At 40.1% G+C, this 19452-nt stretch overlaps 2 protein-coding genes across 9 annotated transcripts in view; one reads left to right on the top strand and one right to left on the bottom strand.

The window, feature by feature from the left end:
- SLC25A21 (solute carrier family 25 member 21) overlaps positions 1 to 3475 on the top strand; it is a 477598-nt gene extending 474123 nt beyond the window's left edge. For 7 of the 8 annotated variants that reach the window (XM_041760085.1, XM_041760086.1, XM_041760089.1 and 4 more), the window contains one exon: positions 1127 to 2218. Coding sequence is in view for 2 of the 8 variants with exons in the window: in XM_041760086.1 (XP_041616020.1) it covers positions 1127 to 1188 (62 nt within the window). In the remaining 6 variants the exon portion in view is untranslated. Of the gene's footprint in view, positions 1 to 1126; positions 2219 to 2625 lie in introns of those variants that run through there. The other variant, XM_041760088.1, reaches the window with a different exon arrangement.
- Positions 3476 to 5357: 1882 nt separating this feature from the next.
- PAX9 (paired box 9) lies at positions 5358 to 19230 on the bottom strand (the record flags this gene model as incomplete). Its single annotated transcript, XM_041757814.1, is given in 4 exon segments — positions 5358 to 5612; positions 15401 to 15543; positions 18548 to 19197; positions 19199 to 19230. Coding segments are annotated over 4 exon segments (1080 nt in total), but the record flags the coding sequence as incomplete, so codon positions are not given.
- Between the last annotated feature and the right edge of the window lie 222 nt (positions 19231 to 19452).

Genomic DNA, 19452 nt, shown 5'->3' on the forward strand with positions numbered 1-19452 from the left:
CCAGAGTGCCAAGAGGTCTACAGAAGCTGAGAGGGATCTAATAGAGTATCTTCATGGGTTAAAAATGAAAATTACAGGCAGATAATTATCTTTGGTATAAGGTTACACAAACATGTGTGGCCTGCAGATTAAAACACACACACACACACACACACACACACACACGCAGTGTGTACAAAAGAACTAAGATCAAAATCAAGTTCTATTTATTTTCATCAGAAGTCAGTCTTCTGTTCATGAGGCCAAGTCTTCTTAAAGTTATGCTCAAGATACTTGTCCCCATTTGATTTTGTAATATTTTTCCTGCAGACATGAGAGGATAATATAGGTTATATTAAAGAGCATGGGACATGTGCCACTTACTGGATCACATGGAACACAAAATCATCCACATGTTGATGCCTCTTCCGATTTCTAGGTATTCTGCAACCTTGGTGCTTGTTTTCCTGTATCATAGTCCTGCTGACCTTTTAAGACAAATAGTGGTCCGTGACACCCAAACCCCACTACCAAATATTCAAGTGCAATCCATTCATATCTGAGGCAGATAAAAGGAATAAAAGCAAAAGGAGGTTGAAAGCTAGCTATATTTTGTAATACACATCTTTTTAAATACTCAGAAGCTATTTTTCACATTGCAATGCAGTTTGAAGGCAATAGGAGAAAACCAGACTCATCTATCAAGCACCTTCTCAGAGCTTTCCTTCTTGAATGCGACTAGGGAAGTGCTAATTATGGACCGAAAAAGATAAATCCTCTGCCCACATATGAAAAATATGAAGGTTTCTGTTTGCAGGAACGCCACATGCCCTTACATGACTAAATGTGTCTATATTTATTTACTTTTAAAAATTAAAAGTGCCTGAAAAAGAATCTGATGAGAAATGATGAAAGTTACAGAAACTCATGGGGAAAAAATGTATTCAGAGGCTCAAGATGGTCTTGATTTTGCTCTGAGAATTTTCCACAGTAGTTTTATATCGATGTATTAGAGTCCAAGGCCTGATGAGTCTAAAGAGCCCTTGCCTGATAGGCCTATGGGACTTCACAGCTTCAGAAACCCAGTGGGGGAAAGGAACACTGTTTTGCAGGATTTTAGATAAAAACCAGCTCTTTTCTTTTCTAGGTGGTGCGGTGATGCTGCTGGTTTATGAATACACCTATTCATGGCTTCAGAAGAACTGGTGATTGCCTTAGAAGTGTTGAGATCATGGATATCTGGTATACAGCACCATGAGGAGGGACTATCAGCTCAGCTGATGTGCTTATACATTATAATTACACAATTATATACAATTATTAAGGGGAAAGAGCTTATTCAAGAACAAAACCTATTTTGATACTTCAGAAATTCTCTCTAGACAAATTGAGACTGTACTCTTGGCCCTATCTATAAATCTGAGATGAAAAATAGTATGAAGTAATCAGGTATGTAAACTGAACATAGAAAATAGTATAGAAATCAGATTTCACAAAAACTATATAAATTTTGTGATGTTTTCCTCCTATACTGCTTCAATATGAAAATGCACTGTATTAATAATTCTTTTTCCCACGAGATCAAGAAATGCTTAAAGTAATAAAAAAAAAGCCAAAATTTGAGTAGTTTTTATAAGTAATTAAATTCTCCCATAAATAATATTTAAAAGGCACAAGGAAAATGTTTTCAAAGTACACTAAAATGGCATTTTTAAAATGCTGCATTTTATGTCAAAATTTAAATTTGTTGGTGTTCTTTAGAGTAATAATACACATCACAGCTATATTTTCCCAAATCTACTTTATATTTTGTACTGTTGCTTAAAGCAGGTCATATTTTAAATCCTGATCCGTGGAGTCTTTTACAGCAAATAGAACACATGAATTATATTGAACTATTTTCCTTCACATAATTCCCTTTGAAAACAATTTTTGTTGCTGAAATATTTTCATGTTAAAACACAAATTGGAACCACTCCTTGGGCCGATTTGTGCGGTCTGTATTTGCATCCAGCTATCTTTGTTCAGAATTCTTACCTATGCCATTCTTAGAAAGAATGTTTAGAGCAAAACTACATTTCCAAGTTATTAGTTTCAAGTGATAGCTTCAGGTGTGAAGTCAACTGTCTGCATTGTTAAAATATGCATTATGAAAGGAAAAATGTTTCAAAATAGAAGTACATTCTTAGCATTTCCAAAGATTCCTGTACTAACATGCACTCTAAAAATATCTCCTTGGCACTGATATAACCAAACTTGATTTTATATTTGCATCCTGAAATGATGCTACTTCGGTAGCTAAAGTCAACAAAATGTCTGCACACTCTAGATGATACATGTTCTTAACTACTGCTAAGGGATATTTCTACCATGAGACTATGTCACTGAAGCATTTTAAAAATAAAAAATAAAAGATAACTTGGTAATTATTACTTTTTATTAATTTAGAGCATTTGAAGTATAAAAATAAAGGCTTTTTGACATACTGTATATACATACACAGCCTTCGGTTGTACATCCTTTCCAACGTGTTTTTTAACTTATATTTCAGCCCAATATTCCATAAGAAGGTCATTAAAAGGAGGGGAAAAAAAACCAAGAGAAATAAGAATATGTCTGTTGTACAACTGCATTCTCTCCTTGCAGGTAATGCTCTTGCATCCTGTGAGGGAGAGCACTGCCTGGATAGAGGCCATGAAATTGAACCTTTAACCTCTCCCTGTGAATGGGATGGAAAAGGATCTCTGAAGAGTGCATTTGCCAGTTTAAAAACAACACTTTTACCCCCTAAGAAGCAAAGGAAATATGTCAACATTAGCCAATAATAATAACATTTAAAAATCAAACAATTCCAGTCCCATACCCCATCCCATTTTCCTTCTCTTATTTGTAAAAGTAGCTTTAAATCATATTTTGCCTTGAATAGCAAATTGTGTTTTAGCTTTCTGTTGTCTTTCTTAAGTTACTCCGTGTGAATTCACTGTTGCTAAGAAAAGACCTGGGGGAAAAAGAGAAGAAAAAAAATCTTGATATCATTAATATTAGTATTTTTTTTAAAATACAAGAACAGAAAAAAATTATAAATAGCATAATGAGATTTCTTAATTTAAAGAAAATAATATTTCATTGTGTTTCCCTACAAATGATTGATATATATATTTTTTAAAGACTCCTAGTAGCCATCCAAAAAAATATCTGATAAGGGACAATTCTATACCTTATGTCAGTTTTTCTGGATGGCAGGAGAGTGCCTGTATGGTATGGTTTTAAAGTCTCCACCAAAATATTGGACTGGTATCTTTGTTCCGTTCAGTTTATAGTCTATTTTCTCACCAGACTGGGAACTCCAGATGTCAATAGGAGTTTTAGAAGATCAAAGGAAGACTATGGCCCTGAGAGTTCATCTGTTCCTTCTGCTTATTCTTCTCCTGAAGTTATAATCCTCTGTTTGTAGCACTGAATTTTGGTTGCTTTAGAAATAAATGCCATTCAAAGCTCTCTCTATAATATATGTTGCTTGAAAAAAGCAACTCCTCGAGTATAACTCATGTGTCAGAAATCTGCTTACTGTTTATTATATGCTAGTGATCTGAAAACCTAGCTCATCTAGCCATCTGAGTTTTAAATGAAGCCATGAAACCAATGTGACGGAACTGGACTGCCATGTAGACTGTGCACACACAGCACAGACAAGAAGAAATCGAGATCACCTAACAAATGCATCTTTAACATCCACATCTAGTGATGTGCCCTGTTAATTATTGCACAGAATCAACACCAAAAAATATTTTTAAAAAACAATGAAACCCACAATATATTAATTTTCCAATAGATGAATTGTACCAATGTTTTTAAAGTGTAGTTTCAAGCCTACATATTGCCAAGCAGGAAGAACTTTCTAAACAGAAGAGAAAAACTGTAGAGTTTTGCCCAAGAAAAGCAGTTGTTTTAAAAACACATAGCACATGCTCACTCACACGTATACCCCACAGCTCTACTATTAAACATAAAAGTGAAAACCCAATTGGTCTAGAAAGACTTATCAGCTAAACTATGTCCTGTACCTCCAGAAATGAATAAAGGGAATTATTTTAAAAAATTAAATAGCATTTGTATTTCTAATACCACCACCAGTTTACCTACATGTGAAATATGCTTCTGTACAACAATGTAAACTTCACAGCAAGCCGTTTTTACATTCATTAGAGCAGAATTTTCCATTTTCTTTAAATTACAACATAATTTTGGGCTGAGATTGCTGAACACACAGGTAAGCCAACAATAACAGTACAATTTAGTTTCACAGTGGTTTTTCTTAACATAAAGTTCATTTTAAGTGTCTTTGCAAAGCGTTTCACATTAAACTTAAGTTTCTAAGTGACTTCCTTTAAAGCCTTCTTGTTCAGATATTTTCCACCCTCATGTCTTTATATGCTTGGCATGTGTGTTGTTTGATTAGGATACAAAATGGGAGACTGGCTTGTTTAATCTGCTTTTGAGTCCTCTGCTGTAGAAAGAAAGTGTCCTTCATAAGATGTTGAAGCCTTCACTGCACACACAAAATATGGGGCAAGTCCAGGTCCAGGAGCCCGAGCAGCCCACCACCAAACAGAGACAAAGACGTTGCCAGAAAGTCACCTTTGCAAAAAGAAAGAAAAAAATAGATAGAGGTGGGAGGGAGAGGAAATATCCCATGGGATGAAAACACAAATGCACCATCCAGAGTCCGTATTTACAAACTAATAGGAAATATAAACATTATTGTATGGAACCAAGTCAAAACACCAGGAGGAGCTAAATTCAGATATTGCTTGTGTTATACATTATATTTTGCAACAAAATAGGTCATCTCTTAAAAATAAACAAAGCATCACTCAAATAAGTCAATTATTGATTAGTTTCCTAATGATGAATTAAAGCTTATTTGGTCACCTTATTTGATTAGAGGGTATAGCATAACTTTTTTTTCTATATGTAGTTTCCTTTATTGATTTTGCAAAATCTCAACAATTGCACGTTTCAAAAGTTCAGGTTGATTTAGAATAAATATACACATGTGGTTTTACCAAAGACTAGTTTTAAAAGTTCCTTAAGCCCTTTGAGGGGTGCAGGTTTCTTTGCTACGTTAAACAGTGTGTGGGCAACACAAATGTCTCATTCAATCCTTAAGATTGCTTTTGTTTTCAAATCCTAAAGTCATGTCAGGTTTTCTGTAAGAGAGAAGTTATGGCAAGAAATATTTAAGTGTCACCAGCACAAAGGATGTGAGTCCGTAAAGCCAGCTTTGGGGGCGGGAGGGCAGGAGGGGTGGGATCCGGGAAGAGGGGGAGGGTTGCGGAGGGGAGCCGGGGTGAAGCTGCTGCGGACAGAATTTCCCATCAGAGCGCAGAAGCCGTGACAGAGTGACTACCTTCTCTGGCTGCCTGCATTCCCTTGAACGCCAGCGAGGCGGGAATGTCACAGTTGTGGGGGGAAAGTGGGGTGCTGCTGGCATGTTGCCACCCATGTCCAGCCACATAACCGGAAGGAGCGGCACTGTAGGTCATGTAAGGCGACACTTGGGCCGGGGTAGGATAAGGAGCCATGCTGGATGCTGACACAAAACTGCTTACAGCTGGTAGGCCATTTGGTGCCTAAGAGTAGGAAAAGAGAAGAGGTGAAAATTACCACATTGTAGTAGTTGACATTTCACGGGTTCTCAGAAAGTGGCAGAATGTAAGTTCTGAGTGGTAGTAGCAATATTCTGACTCTACTTTCTGATTTTTTTAGATCCGATCTTTACATTCCAAATGCATCCATACCTTGCTACTTAAACATAATGCCAAAAGACATTACTCCTTCCACAAAGGTTTTGAGGAGGCTACAACATGAAAATACATGGTATTTGCTTTGCTATTGGGAGTTATAGGAAGGAAATACAGGGTGAGGAAAGAATTAATGGTGATTAAATACTCTCAGAAGCTTGTTCAGCTATCCGAATGCCTTTGTCAACCTTCCCTGTACTTTGGTTTTGTTTGGCTCTTTTGTTGAAGCATTTGTGAAGGGCCTGGTCGGTGTAGCTTTCGTTTCCAGCAAAGAAGGGTACAGAGTGTAAGCTGTCACTTTAGATACTAAAAATGAGCACAACTTTTGTTAAATAAAACATGGGCTAGATTTTAAAATGTCATGTTAATGAAAATGCGTGTTGGACAAAGGACATGCAAAATCAGGCAGTTAGTTGTCTTGTAAGAGTTTTTAAATAAAGACTGGGGATCTTTTTTCTAGAGCTATTTTATCAAAAAGGAAACTGTCTTTTAGAATATAAAAGAACTGCACATGTGTGGTTTCAAAATTGGAAAACTGGTTTGCAAGGTTTTGGGGTCCTGTGATAGGAATTTTTAAAGCCACATGGATAAATCTCTTGAAATGAATTTAAATGTAAAATCTTAGTTTGCAAACAAAATGCAGCAGCCCTGGCAAGTGATTCTGCCTAGAAACCAGTGTTCTCTTGGCATCCAATAAATTATTGTTGGTATTGTTACTATTAACAACAACAAAAACAGCCTGATTTCTAATCCCGATTCTGGCATGAACACTTGGCATCTTTCTTCAAACAACTTATTTTTTTTCCCTCAATTTCTGCATTATTTAGAAATAAATAGTAAATCCTTTCTCTGGTAGTCATGTGAGTAAATTAACATATCAACATAATTCCTAGTGAGTGTAATGTAAATAATAGAATTGCTAGTAGTAAAACTGATTCAATCCTTAGAGGTAAGAAAAGCAGACATATGTTAATTAGATGCTTTTTTCCATTTGGATTGCAACATGGAAATTATTTTCTAATTTAATTCATTTGTTTATTATTTTTACTTCCACATCTATGAGATGCAATGGTGGGTTCTCAAAAATGATTTTGTCAATTTAGAGCAATACACAGAGTAGAATAAACACATGGGTATGATTTAATACTGCTCATGGGTTTCTGACAAAATAAGAATAAAAGTAGAGGGGTTAACCTAGTGTCCTTGGTAGAAGACATACCTCCTGTTCTGGTTATCAAAGTGTCTGCTCTTTGAAAAATGAGGAAGGGGAAAGGACACTAAGGCTTCTTGAGTATGTCCTATGTCCCAGGCACCAAGAAATAGCCAACATATTTTATGGAATAATGAAGATTGGTGAATTGTAACTCATTATAAACTACTGGGTTTATAATAATGACAAGATAATATATAATGATTACAACATAATGTTCAATTGAAATTAAAATGTATTTCAAGGGTCCCATAGGATGGTGCTCTATTTTTTAGCAAAGAAATCATTTCACATCACTTTAAAACATAAATGAAATTGTATCCTCTTTTTATACACAAGAATATAGATTAAGGAATTTAGCCATTTACCCTGGGCCAATTGGCAAGTAAGTGGTCATGTGTTAAAAGAAGCTATCACTCCAGTGTGACATGGGATCCTCTGTAGCAAATCTTTTCCTGCCTTTCCAGGACAATTAAAAGATACACAATTTAGTATCAAACTAGAGCATCTTTTGAGATAACACCTTGTAAAAGATTCTTTCTCCTTCTAGAATGCTATTCTCATTCTTAGATCCTCATTCTGTTTCTTAACTTCTAAAAAAAAATATTTTCCCCCTTTCTGAGGATGACTCATCAGAGAATGGCTCCAAGGAGGCATACTCTAAGGCTCTCAGAAGATGAGTAAGATGGAGAGCTATCAAATTGCAAAAGAAATCTAGCATTGCATAGAAATTATAGTTCCAATCATGTTTGTGTAGAATTTTCCAAAAAACCCATAAGAAATCCGTTTCAGGGCAGCCCGGGTGGCTCAGCAGTTTAGCACCGCCTTCAGCCCAGGGCCTGATCCTGGAGACCCGGGATTGAGTCCCACATCAGGCTCCCTGCATGGAGCCTGCTTCTCCCCCTGTCTGTGTCTCTGCCTCTCTCTCTCTCTCTCTCTCTCTCTCTCTTTCTCTCTCTCTCTCTCTCTGTCTCACATGAATAAATAAATAAAATCTTTAAAAAAAAAAAAGAAATTAGTTTCAAAAAAAAACACATTCTAGTCCAGTTATAGAAAGGTATTTGTATCTGTATAGGCCTCCTCCATTCAAGATTAATTAATATTTTATGCTGCTGACACTAATGTCACTAAAAATCAAATAAGAATGTTAAGATTAAAATTATTTTTAAATAGTTAAAACCTTTGCTCAACACTTTAGAGGTACATAAGGTTAAACTTTTAATATTATACATGAAGAAACAATGCTCTATTAGCCAAAAACTGCATTGAAGAATTCTAATTTTCATGACAGCTAATTTTTTCCTACCAATTTTCTTTTCTTTGTATTTTTTCTATCATCCACAATTACAGTTTCCTCTAAAACACTTGCTTCAACATCTTCCCATTCCTCCCCATACCCCCTTGCCCTGGGAACCATTGCTTCTTGATGTACCCCCTTTATTTGGAGCTCTTCAGCTGTTCTGTTGCAATGCCTACAATCCCCTTACCTGGACCCACTTCTTTTTGCCCTGAAACGTCCCCCCTGAGAAACCAGGCTGGATTGGACTCGCATTCTATATAATGCTCCTGGGATTTAGAGGGAGGAAGAATGCTGGATTTAGGCCTGTGTTACCTTCAGGTACCTAACTTATTATGTGACTGCATTTGTTTGTGGAGCATAAAATAAATACTAATTTTTTCCATATTTGCCCAATTTCTCATACTTAAGGCACCAATTTTGCTTTTATGTTATTATTACTATTAGTATTAAATATTTCAAAGTTCTCTAAAATCTACAACATACTTAGAGTCACTTTAGTGATGCAGTCCCCTCTGTATTGCAGAAAGGATGAGTAAGAAGGGATGCTCAAGAGGTTTGATATCCTTATCTTGTTAGAAAAAGGCAAGAGGAGGCAAATGTGTGTGCTTAGAAGAAAAAAAAAGGGAAAAAAACCCACAAATCTTTAAACAGTATAAAAATAAGTCTTAGTTTTCCCTCAGATTAAATTAGGATCCAGACCTGGGGTGAAAAAGTTTTGTCTTAATTTTCTTTTTTACTTTTAAAGTTCAGATTTAGAAATTTAGAAAAAGCAGCATAAGCAAGATGAGATGACAAACATGCTTTAAAATGTACCTGCCACCTACACCATTCATTCATTCTAGTAACTCAATAAACCTGTCAATTTTCTCACTATTAATTTTGAAACATGACATTGGTAAAAGATATAAATCTCTACTGGATAAAGTAATTGTTATTTATGAAGCAATCACTGAATGAGTAAAACTTTCCACCACGAAGGAAAACAACTACAGGTAGCATTGATGTTTGTTTATTCTTTCCAGTAAAAGAGTACATGACTTAAATTTCCCAAATCTGTTTAATGTTTTCAGTGAAGGGCATGTAATTAATCTGAAAAGCTAGTTAAGCTGAGTGGAGACTACCAAATGTACACCATAAATATAGTGGGAGCAAACATGCTAAATTACTCTATTTAATTGGATTGTAAATATGATTTATAAATCAACCAACATATGGAATCCCCAGAGAAGAGTAAACAAATTTTCCAAATGAAACCCCAGCAATGGGCATGTAATGGAAATCTCATTTTTGAAAATGACTTTACCTAAAGATTCCATAAATAAGACTTCAATCCATCAACCCCTTTTTTTATGCATATCTTCCATAAAAGCCATGAGAAGAATCCTCTCCTCATGAGAACTGTACAAGGAGGCTCCCTGAAGCAAATTCTCTTCTAACTAATTTTGAGAATGAGATTTACTAATACAAAATAAAGTAGACAAATTGCATACCCTGGAAAAAGTAAGTTACTTGCTTTGTTGAATGTTTTTAGAAAAAGACAAATTTTTATCTTACTGGCATTAAAGGAAACTGTCTAGAAAAAAAACACATGAAATACAATGTCTAGTTACAGTTTAAATGAAAAGCATGAGTTTTCACTTTACTTCTTCTAAAATGTTAGAAATATAGATTTGCCAGTTTTTAAAAATATGTTTTTAAATTACTATGTTGAGGAGCTGAATTGGCAGAGAGCTAGACTATAAACAGTTTGAGGACAGGAGTTTGCCTTAATCATTTCAATATCCTCATAAAACAGGACACATCACAGGTTTTCATAATCATTTGTATACCTAAGTTAGTGCAGCCTTTTGAAGGCAGAAGATGTGATACTTTTGCTTTAAAAAGAAAAACAACAACAACAGAAAAACTGGGCACTCTTTATCACAGAACTGGCGTTGCACTTTAAGTAAGCAAAATGAATAAAGCTGTTGGAAAAAGTAAATATAAGTTCCAACGTAGCCATTTCACTATTTGATTTATGGTTGTTCCATTTATCCACATCTATACCCGCCCACCCCCCCGAAAATGGAAATGCATTAATATCCAAACACTCTTCACCACGGAAAAAAAAAACTGGTATGACAACTGTCTGGCAATTGCAAGTTATAGACTAGTAGTCTTCACATTCCGGGAATTGTCTACTCAACATTTTCTCTCTTGAAGAAAATGCAAATAGCAGTGCCAAGTCCTCTACCCACAGTCTTTCATCCACTCATCAGCTCTACCTGGTCGGGTCCTCCCCTTATGATAAAATGAGTTTACTTTGGCTTTATAGTAGAGTAGACTTAGCCACAAATAGAGATGTGCTTCACCTAGAATTTCAGCTTCCATATCATTAGCAAGAAAATGTTTCAGATCTGAAAATAAACAAGATTTTCTTTTTTTGGTGTAATCTTTTTGTTTGACTGTTGTTCTGCCCTTTTTAATTCACTATGCAATGACCTATAAAACAAGTCTGATAAGGTGAAATGACGGTTGTCAATATGGTTTCAACATTCATCCAAAAAGATCTTAATTATGCTGAGTTATCACACTGCAGATCTAAATGTCTTTAGATAATGGAAAGCTATTTGAATTTTTTCCTAAATTTTATGTTTCTAAAATATTAAAATTAAAGTAGCCTTGAAAAAACTTGAAATTGCTTTTTTTGTATTTTATATGACACATTTTACTACTACATAATTATTAATCTTATTTTAAGACACTAATTAGATAAAAGCAAACCCAGGTCAAGGAATGTTTTTCATAATAGATAACATCATGAATTTCAAAGTGTCTCTATTGGCATTTGCCTACAGTTGGATTCTCTACAAAATTATAAATTATCTGAGACAAAATTAACTTTTATTTCATATGATGAAAAACCCAGTGCAACTTCATTTATATTTTCATGAGAACGGTATGTCTGCAAGGACAACCAGAGTTTAAAATAATGCACTAGAAAATTATATTCAGGATTCTGAAATACTATCTTTATTTCAAATACAATTAGAAATACAAATAAATGCTTCATAAAAATTTCAGATTAATTTGTCTCCAATCCAATCACTTGTTTAATGTTAAACTTTTTCAAGTTCAAGTTTGCATAGACTATTCCCCATCTCTGACATCTCGATTTGTAGCTTAGGTTATATTAAAATAGCTGTCTAACATATACTACCCAAATATGAAGATACTATAAGCTTATAAATCTAACATTCAGATTACTTCAGAGTACCAGATATGCAATACATTTTTTCTGAGAAAATATGCCCAATTGTAGAAAATGTTTCAAGAACTATACAATTTATATGTTATGCTATATGTTGGCAAATTGAACTCCAATAAAAAATTTTTAAAAATACAACTATTTATAAACTGTTTAAATAAAATGAAGCATTAATTCACTAAGTACTATGTAAAAGGGTAGATATATTTCAATCCTCCTCCACCACCACATGCCGCCTTCTCTTTGCCATGCAATTGCATGCAGTAGAGGTTTTATGCTTTCAACAGAAGAGAACCAGCATTAGGAAACAGAGAATGTTTGCCATTCAGAATTAGATGAGTTTAAGGATTTTTTTTTTTTGAGTTTAAGGATTTCTAGCCCAATATTAAATGCAGGTGAAAAAAGCCAAAACAAGTAAGTATTCCTCTTCTTCTATCCTCAACGGTAGACAATAAGGACTTCTGCATGGCAATGTGAAATGTTGACTTCAATGTAATATTAATCAGTAAGACAAGTTTGAATATTCTAAATTAGTATTTAAAAAACAAAAGATAGGTATGTCTGTAGCTGAAATGTGCATAAGGTTCTAATTACTAGTGATCAGTCATCCTTTTTTTGCGTTTAAGCTGAAAATAGAATCTCTAGATTACGGTAATCACTAGTACCTACAATCAGTTGTCAATTCAGACCCTTTGGTAATTTTACAGGTGTCTTCTGGGAAAAGATTATGCTCTAATTCCTATGATTTTGAATTCTCAATTTCCTCCTCTATATACTAAATTGAAACTAGGCTCATATAATGTTGCACTATTTAACAAAAATTATAAGTGCCCTGAAAGTATTATGTGCATAATTTTTGAGAATCTCTTTTGCTGAAAACTTTAAATTTTGTTCATAATACAAATAAGGAGAAATGTTATGTAAGTTTACATTTGATTGTAAAAGTGTACTTATGCTGATAACATTTTGAAAAATGATTTTTAAAAATATACCTGCCCTTTGAATATTTGTAAGAGAAATGCATATATATGCATATATATGAGACACTTATATATATATATATATATGAGACACCTTATCACTGCTTTCTTGTTTATGAGCAAATATTAGTATAGAATTTTACCCTCAAGGAAATCAAGGTCTAAATTCCAAAACTGCTCACAAAATGACACAGCCTAAATTTCTGTGCCTACTTAGAACACCTTCATCATTAAGGACTATTTTGATAATTATAATAGAGTAACCACTGATTTAATTGTACTTAGAAACTTTTCAAGTTTTGAAATTTTACATCATCTGAATTATATTATTAGCTGGCATTGGAGAAGATTAGCATACTGCAATTAAGAAGTTTCCAAATTTGGGGTGCCTGAGTAGCAAAGGCAGTCTGCCTTTAGCTCAGGTCATTATCTCAGGGTCCTGAGATGGAGCCCCAAATTAGGCTCCCTGCTCAGCAGGGAGTCTGCTTCTCCCTCTGCCCCTCCCCCTGCTTGTTTTGTCTTTCTCTCTCTGTCTCTCAAATAAATAAATAAAATCTTTTTAAACAAAATAAGTTTCCAAATTTAAGATATTTTTCTTCTGGAAAAAAAATATATAACTTGTCCTCTTGTATTTAGAACAATACTTATTTAGCCACTTATGTCTCTCATTTACTTGCCTTTACAAATCTCATAATTTAGTGATATAATATCAGTGTTTAAATGTAATCGATATAAATGGTCAAAGTATACAGAGTAGATTATTTGAATCAGCGTTCTATTTTTATTTTAAATTGGTCAGTGTGGTTTTGAGGTGTATGAATTAACCATTTCTAAATGAGTATAAACACTAGATCTATAATTGAAGAGAGAAAAAAATGAAATAATCAAATATTTTTGAATTATGACACTGCTTCATAAATAAACCGGGTGTATCAACTATATGTAAGAATTTAAAACTATTTTTCGACTCTATACTTCCTGATGTTATTCCAACAAATGATGACCTAATAAAAACTCCTGAGCACCTATTAAATGCTTGCTACTCTGCTCAGTGCTTTAAAAACACTCCTCTATTGTTTGTAACAAAATGCCTTGGCGCTTTTTGACTATGAGCTCTCTGAACAAAGTATATTCTCACACACAAAAAAAAATGCTTGTTTTTAAAAGTCGATTTCCAACCGCCATTTATAACCACAGGTACTATTTAATGCGTGCTTACTATGAGCCATAGGGCTCCATTATCTCATTGAATCTTCACAACATCTCCTGAGGTTAGGACTATTGTGTCCCGGGTTTACAGATGAAGAAATGGAGGTGCTAAAAGGTTAAATAACTTGCTTTAGTGACTGGTGCCAGAAGATCGGAGCTCCTAACCATTGTACATACTGCCTCTTCTTTATGAATGGGGGCTTCTTATAAAAGAAAATTGCAAACTTTCATATAATTTCCCCTTGGGGGATACCTAGGTTGGTTGAGCGTCTCCCAGTCAGTGGTTGGGCTTCTCCCCTTTAGCTCAGGTGGTGATCCTGGGGTCCTGGGATGAGTCCCCATCAGGCTCCCCAGCGGGGAGCCTGCCTCTCCCTCTGTCTAAATCTCTGCCCCTCTCTCTGTGTCTCTCATGAATAAATAAGTAAAATCTTTAAAAATAATAATAATTTCTCCCTGGCATTGTTTACAGTAGAAACAAACTCAGGAAAGGGACCTCTTTTTCTTTGCTGCTATTTCTTGGGATATTTGTCATGGGAGAGCTACTTATAGGTATCTAATTCTGTTTTAGCAAAATAAGGGAGAGAAAAGGAAGTGGAAATGGGGTTTGTTAGAGAAAATAAGGATTAGGATTTTTTTTTTCCCAAGCGAATAAAAGTAACAAGTTACATTTCATGTAAAACGCTAATTTTGACAGATAAGAAAACATAGGAGTTTTACGGCTTCAAAATAATAAAATGAAAACGGTATTTTGAGGCTTTGGAACTGGAGTTTGGTATTAAGAAATTTGCAAATCTACGCAGATCCGCTCTTAGAAACCTTAGGCTGCCTTCAGGTCAGGTCCGTGTTTGTGTGTGTGTGTGTGTGTGTGTGTGTGTGTGTGTGTTTCAGAGCTTTGAACCCCTGACTCCATCATGATGATGAATTTAGACTCAAAACTCTAGGGCTTTTGTGGTGGTGGTTGCTTAGTTTTCCTCAGGGGGAATAAAAACACGAGTGTTTTAATTTTTCTTCTGCAGAGTCGGGGGAGGGACGGAGGGAAAGAAAAATTAAACGGTCCACAGCCAGTCCGTATAATTTGAGGTTTTCTCACAAACCTCCCTTGGGAGATTACGACGTGACCTTTAATCGGGGAATGGTAACTGTATTGGGTTTATCGGGTGGCCCTCTCTTCGCTGTCGCAGGGCAAGCCACGTTTGTTTGTCCTCGGGGAGCCGCGGCACGAGAGACCGCCGGGCGCGAGGGCCCCGCCGCCCCCCGACCCGCAGGCCGCGACCTCGGGCGTGCGCTTCGCGGGCACGGAGGCCGCCGGCGCGGGCGCCGCCCCGAGGACCCAGGCCCGGCGCGCGGCCCCGCGGCAGCGCCCCGCCCGGCTCGCCAGCGCGTGCGAGCGGCCCGGTGGGCTTCGGGCGCCGCCTCCCCGCGCCGCGGAGGCCAGGCAGGCCCGGCGGCGCTTCCACCGCGGGGGCGGGGGCGGGGGCGGGGGGTCGAGGCCTCAACTGCGCCCTGGAAGCTCCGGGCCCCGGTCCCGCCTCGCCCGACCCGGAATGGGCTCCCGGCATTGGCGGGGTCGGCCGGGGCTTCCCCTGGTCGAGGCTCCGAAGGGAACGGGGTCCTCCGTCGCGCGAACCCGGCCGCCACGCGGCGCAGCCGGCGGGGCCCCGGCCTCCTCACCTGAGCGTACTTGGCTTCCTGCTCCAGGGCGCCCTTCTCCAGCCCGTTCACCGCGTGCGGGGCGGCCGCCGGGAAGTTGTTCCGGCCCAGGCTGCTCCACTCCTCCACCTTGGGGCTGTGGTAGGGGGAGCTGTCGCTCACGCCTGGGGAGGAGGAGAAGGCGTCAAGCGGCAGGGCCGACCCGCGCGCCCCCTCCGGAGACGCGGCGCGAAGGCGCGACCGGCGAGCTCCGGGGCGCCGACCCCTGCCCCCGACCTCCCGGGCGCGGCCTCGGCGGCTCCCGGCCCGGGCCTGGCGCAGTTCACGCCCCTGGCGTAGGCCTCTCCCAGCCCTCGCCCCCACGCCTGCGGGAAGGGTTTTCCCCCTTTTTTTCAAAGGCTTTTGATTCCCTCCTCCTCTCCTGGTTCCCCCGGGGAAGCGAATGGAAGGAACCTGAGAGTTTTCCTAAATGGAGGAACGGACACGCGAAGCTGGACGCGCCGCTCGTCCCAGTCCTCGTCCGCGGTCGACTTGGGAGGCAGGAAACAGGGACTGGTGCGGGCGGAGTGAAAGGGGAGAGAGGAGCGTCCCTGGCCTAACCGTCTTTGGCCTGTGCTGCTGCTGCTGCTCCGAGACATCCAGAAAAGTGCTCGCCGCGCAGTGGGGATCTCGCACTTAGGTCAACAGAGACCAAAGACCTGCAAAGTCCTTTGCAAACAAATAACTGCATGATGCCCACAATACACACGCAAAATAGACATGCGTACTTTGTCTTGTGTGTGCGTAATTCATATGTGACTGCCCTTAATGCTCTATGTCTACACATTAAATATGTGAGATTATGTGCACATAACTTAAAAAATAAAGACTACAGTTACCGCAGTAAATGCCACCAGTGTCAGTGGCCAGGTTGTAGAGGGAGTTGTTTTTTTTTTTTTTTTAATGAAATAAAAGTTAAGAAAATGAAGGTAGAATTAAGTGTTTTTGAAAAAGGAGTAAAGCTGTCAGTTATCCTTAATGTTTTTTAATAGAGATATAAAGAAAATTATATGCTGTAAACTGATGACCACAATACCTAGAAGTGTGCCTCTTGAATCACTGCCATCCTTAAATGACTAAGTGCAGTTTTAAAGAAAAGATATTTGAAGACTATGAGCAATGTGTTTTTGTCTTTGGGACCTATGGGTGGAGGACTGAAGTTTGACAAAGCCACCACAACTTGAGTTTAAATACTTCCATCTGACACAGTGCTTTTGAAAGGGCAATCATTTTGTAGAAATGATCACTTCTAGAAATGATCATTTTATATTCATAGATTTGTCAGAGAACGGGTCGTTTAAAGCTGGCATCCAGAATCAACATCTAGAATGAAGAGTTGCTCCTCTCCATATAATCCACTACTTTTCCAGCTGATACTTGGTCTGACTATAGGACCCCTAGGGAAGCACAGTTGTCTTTTCAACTCTTCCCCCCCCCCATTCCTCCCCCTCTCCAAAGAATCAGATTGTGTTCCAATTTACACCAGGAAACCGTGTTTTGGCAAAGAACTGCCAATCTCTCTTTGCCTTCCCAGACAAAAGGCAATCGGTGGGCACAAGCCTGAAGTTATCTTAAGAAATTGAGATCCCCCTGTGAGCCCCCATTTCTGCTGATCTCACACTTTCCCATGAACAGGGGCTTCCTTTAAATGTCAGTGAGGTCAGTTTATCCTATAAATCAAGGGCAAACTCTCTCCAGCTAAAGCTCCAACCAACTCTGAATAAGACAAAACTGAGCTACTAGAAGAAGAGTCTTGTAAGCTCTGTCAGCATCCAAGAAGATGAGAAATCAGGGCTCTGCTTTAATTACTTAAAAAGATAATTGTACCAATGTGGTGGCAACAGAGAAAGGCAGGAAATAATTAAAGGAACTCTCCCCCCACACACACCACCACCTTCTCCTACTTAATTTTCCCCCTGCACTTTTTAAACTTTCGGCTAAGAAATTAAAACGGTAGGCTCTTATTTCTATATTATTTAGATTCTGTGTCTAGGGTATTTTTACTTTTCTCCCCCTACCGAGAAAGAAGTCAATGCCAGTTTCCTTGCTGCTGTTGTTGTGTTGTTTTGGTTAATTAGGAAGTAAAAGAAAACAAGCTCTGGTCTGCGGAAGCCCAACTGCGCGGGAGAGCTCGGTGAATCGTTCTTACCACGCAGAAAAGACACTCAAGACACCGCAAGGTCAAGGGTGAGAAAGGAAAGGAAGAGTGGGGTGGCACCGCTGAAAAGGTGCAGGTACTAGACGTCTGCATGCATTCCCAAGGACGGGGGACCCTAAAGGGAAGCCGCAGGCTTGGGGAAACCGGGAAAGAAGAGAGGACAAGATGAAATCACCATGCATTTTGTTTCCATCCCTGCGGGGGGTGGCTGGGGGAGGTTGGTGCCACTTCCTAAGATATACACATACTGAAGTCGGCTAAGGTAAAGGCCGGGGGTGGGAGCGATACGAAAAAGAGAGAGGCAGAGAGAGAGAGAGAGAGAGAGAAATAAAGCAGAAAATTAGTCCCAGAACGAGCAATGCAGCAACATGCAAGTTACTAGTAGTAACTTGGGGACCTCCGTTTCCGAGGAAAATGAAGTGAAGCATAAGAATGAAACCAATTAGGTGACATTTGAACTTCCTGCCTGAGCAAATTTGGCCTGATTGCCAGAATCCAAGAATACTGCAATTTCCACAGGGTGCCCGACTCCTCGCGGCCGCATCTGATCCCCAAACAAGCCGCCCGCAGCGGTGTCTGCAGCCGGCAGCCCCACGCCGGCTCAGGCCTCCCGGGCTGCGCCCCAAGTCCGACCCGGGCCGCGCTCTCCAAGCGAGCGAGCGGGTCTAAGGCTGCCGCGGCGCGAGAGGCGGGGGAGGGTGGAAAATGCGAACCATGTGTTGGGGATGGGGGGATGTTATGGGTCTGGTAGTTTGAGATGAGGCAGGAGACTGTGTGTGGCAAGGAAACAGAGGGCATGAATTTCAAGTTAATGAGATCAGGACACCCCCTGGGAGGACTCCTTGGTTTCGAAAGGAAAAAGCCTCCGGTGGTGGGACAGGCGCGGGCCCCGAGGCCGCAGATACGGAGACACCAGCGAGGGTGCAGAGGCAGGCTCTGCACACCCACACATCCGGCCCCCGAGCCCTTACCTTGGTCGGTGATAGAGCGAATGCCCAGGATGTCGGTGACGGAATGGGAGGAGGGCCAGGTACGGGGCATGGCCACCGAGCCGGGGATGGCAGGCACCCCGGGAGGCGTGGGCACCTTAGCTGCGGCCGCCGTGATGGGGCTGGGGTACGAGTAGATGTGGTTATAGGGCAGCGCCGGCTGTGGCGCCGGCTGGTGCTGCTTGTACGAGTCGTAATGGCCCTGTTGAGCCAAGTTGCCGATCTTGTTGCGCAGGATGCGGCTGATAGAGCTCACCGAGGGCACGTTGTACTTGTCACACACGCCGTCCGCCAGCAGGCGGTCCCGGATTTCCCAGGCAAAGATGCCAGGATCCCTTTGCTTGTAGGTCCGGATGTGCTTCACCACGGTGGGGGTGGTAACTCGGGGCTTGCTGCCCCCAATGGCTCCTGGCAAGATCGAGCCCGTCTCGTTGTAGCGCGCCAGGATCTTGCTGACGCAGCCGTGTGAGACCCGTAGCTGGCGGCTGATGTCACACGGTCTGATGCCCAGTTGGGCCAGTTCCACGATACGAAGCCGGATAGCGTTGGGCAGCGGCCTCCCGTTCACGAATACTCCTCCCAGCTGGTTCACCTCCCCAAAGGCTGGCTCTGCAAAACGAACACGCGGCGCGCGGGGACGCGCACCGGCAGTTTGGGACAGCGGGTTACCACTCGGCCTCCGCCCACGTCAGAGGGCTGGGTAGGTGCGCCCACCCCCGGCGAGGAACCTGGGCTTTTCCCAAACCCTACTGTCCCCGAGCCTTGCCCAACAGCCCCAAACCACTAAGGTCGAATCGGACACCCTCCGTCCCGCCCCCCACCCCGTTCCGGTGGTGCCTGCGGCCACTACAAGCAAATAAAGTGGTGAGAAGCAAGGCCGCTCCAAG

This window comes from Vulpes lagopus, chromosome 6 (genome assembly GCF_018345385.1).
Source record: "Vulpes lagopus strain Blue_001 chromosome 6, ASM1834538v1, whole genome shotgun sequence".
Taxonomy (NCBI): domain Eukaryota; kingdom Metazoa; phylum Chordata; class Mammalia; order Carnivora; family Canidae; genus Vulpes; species Vulpes lagopus.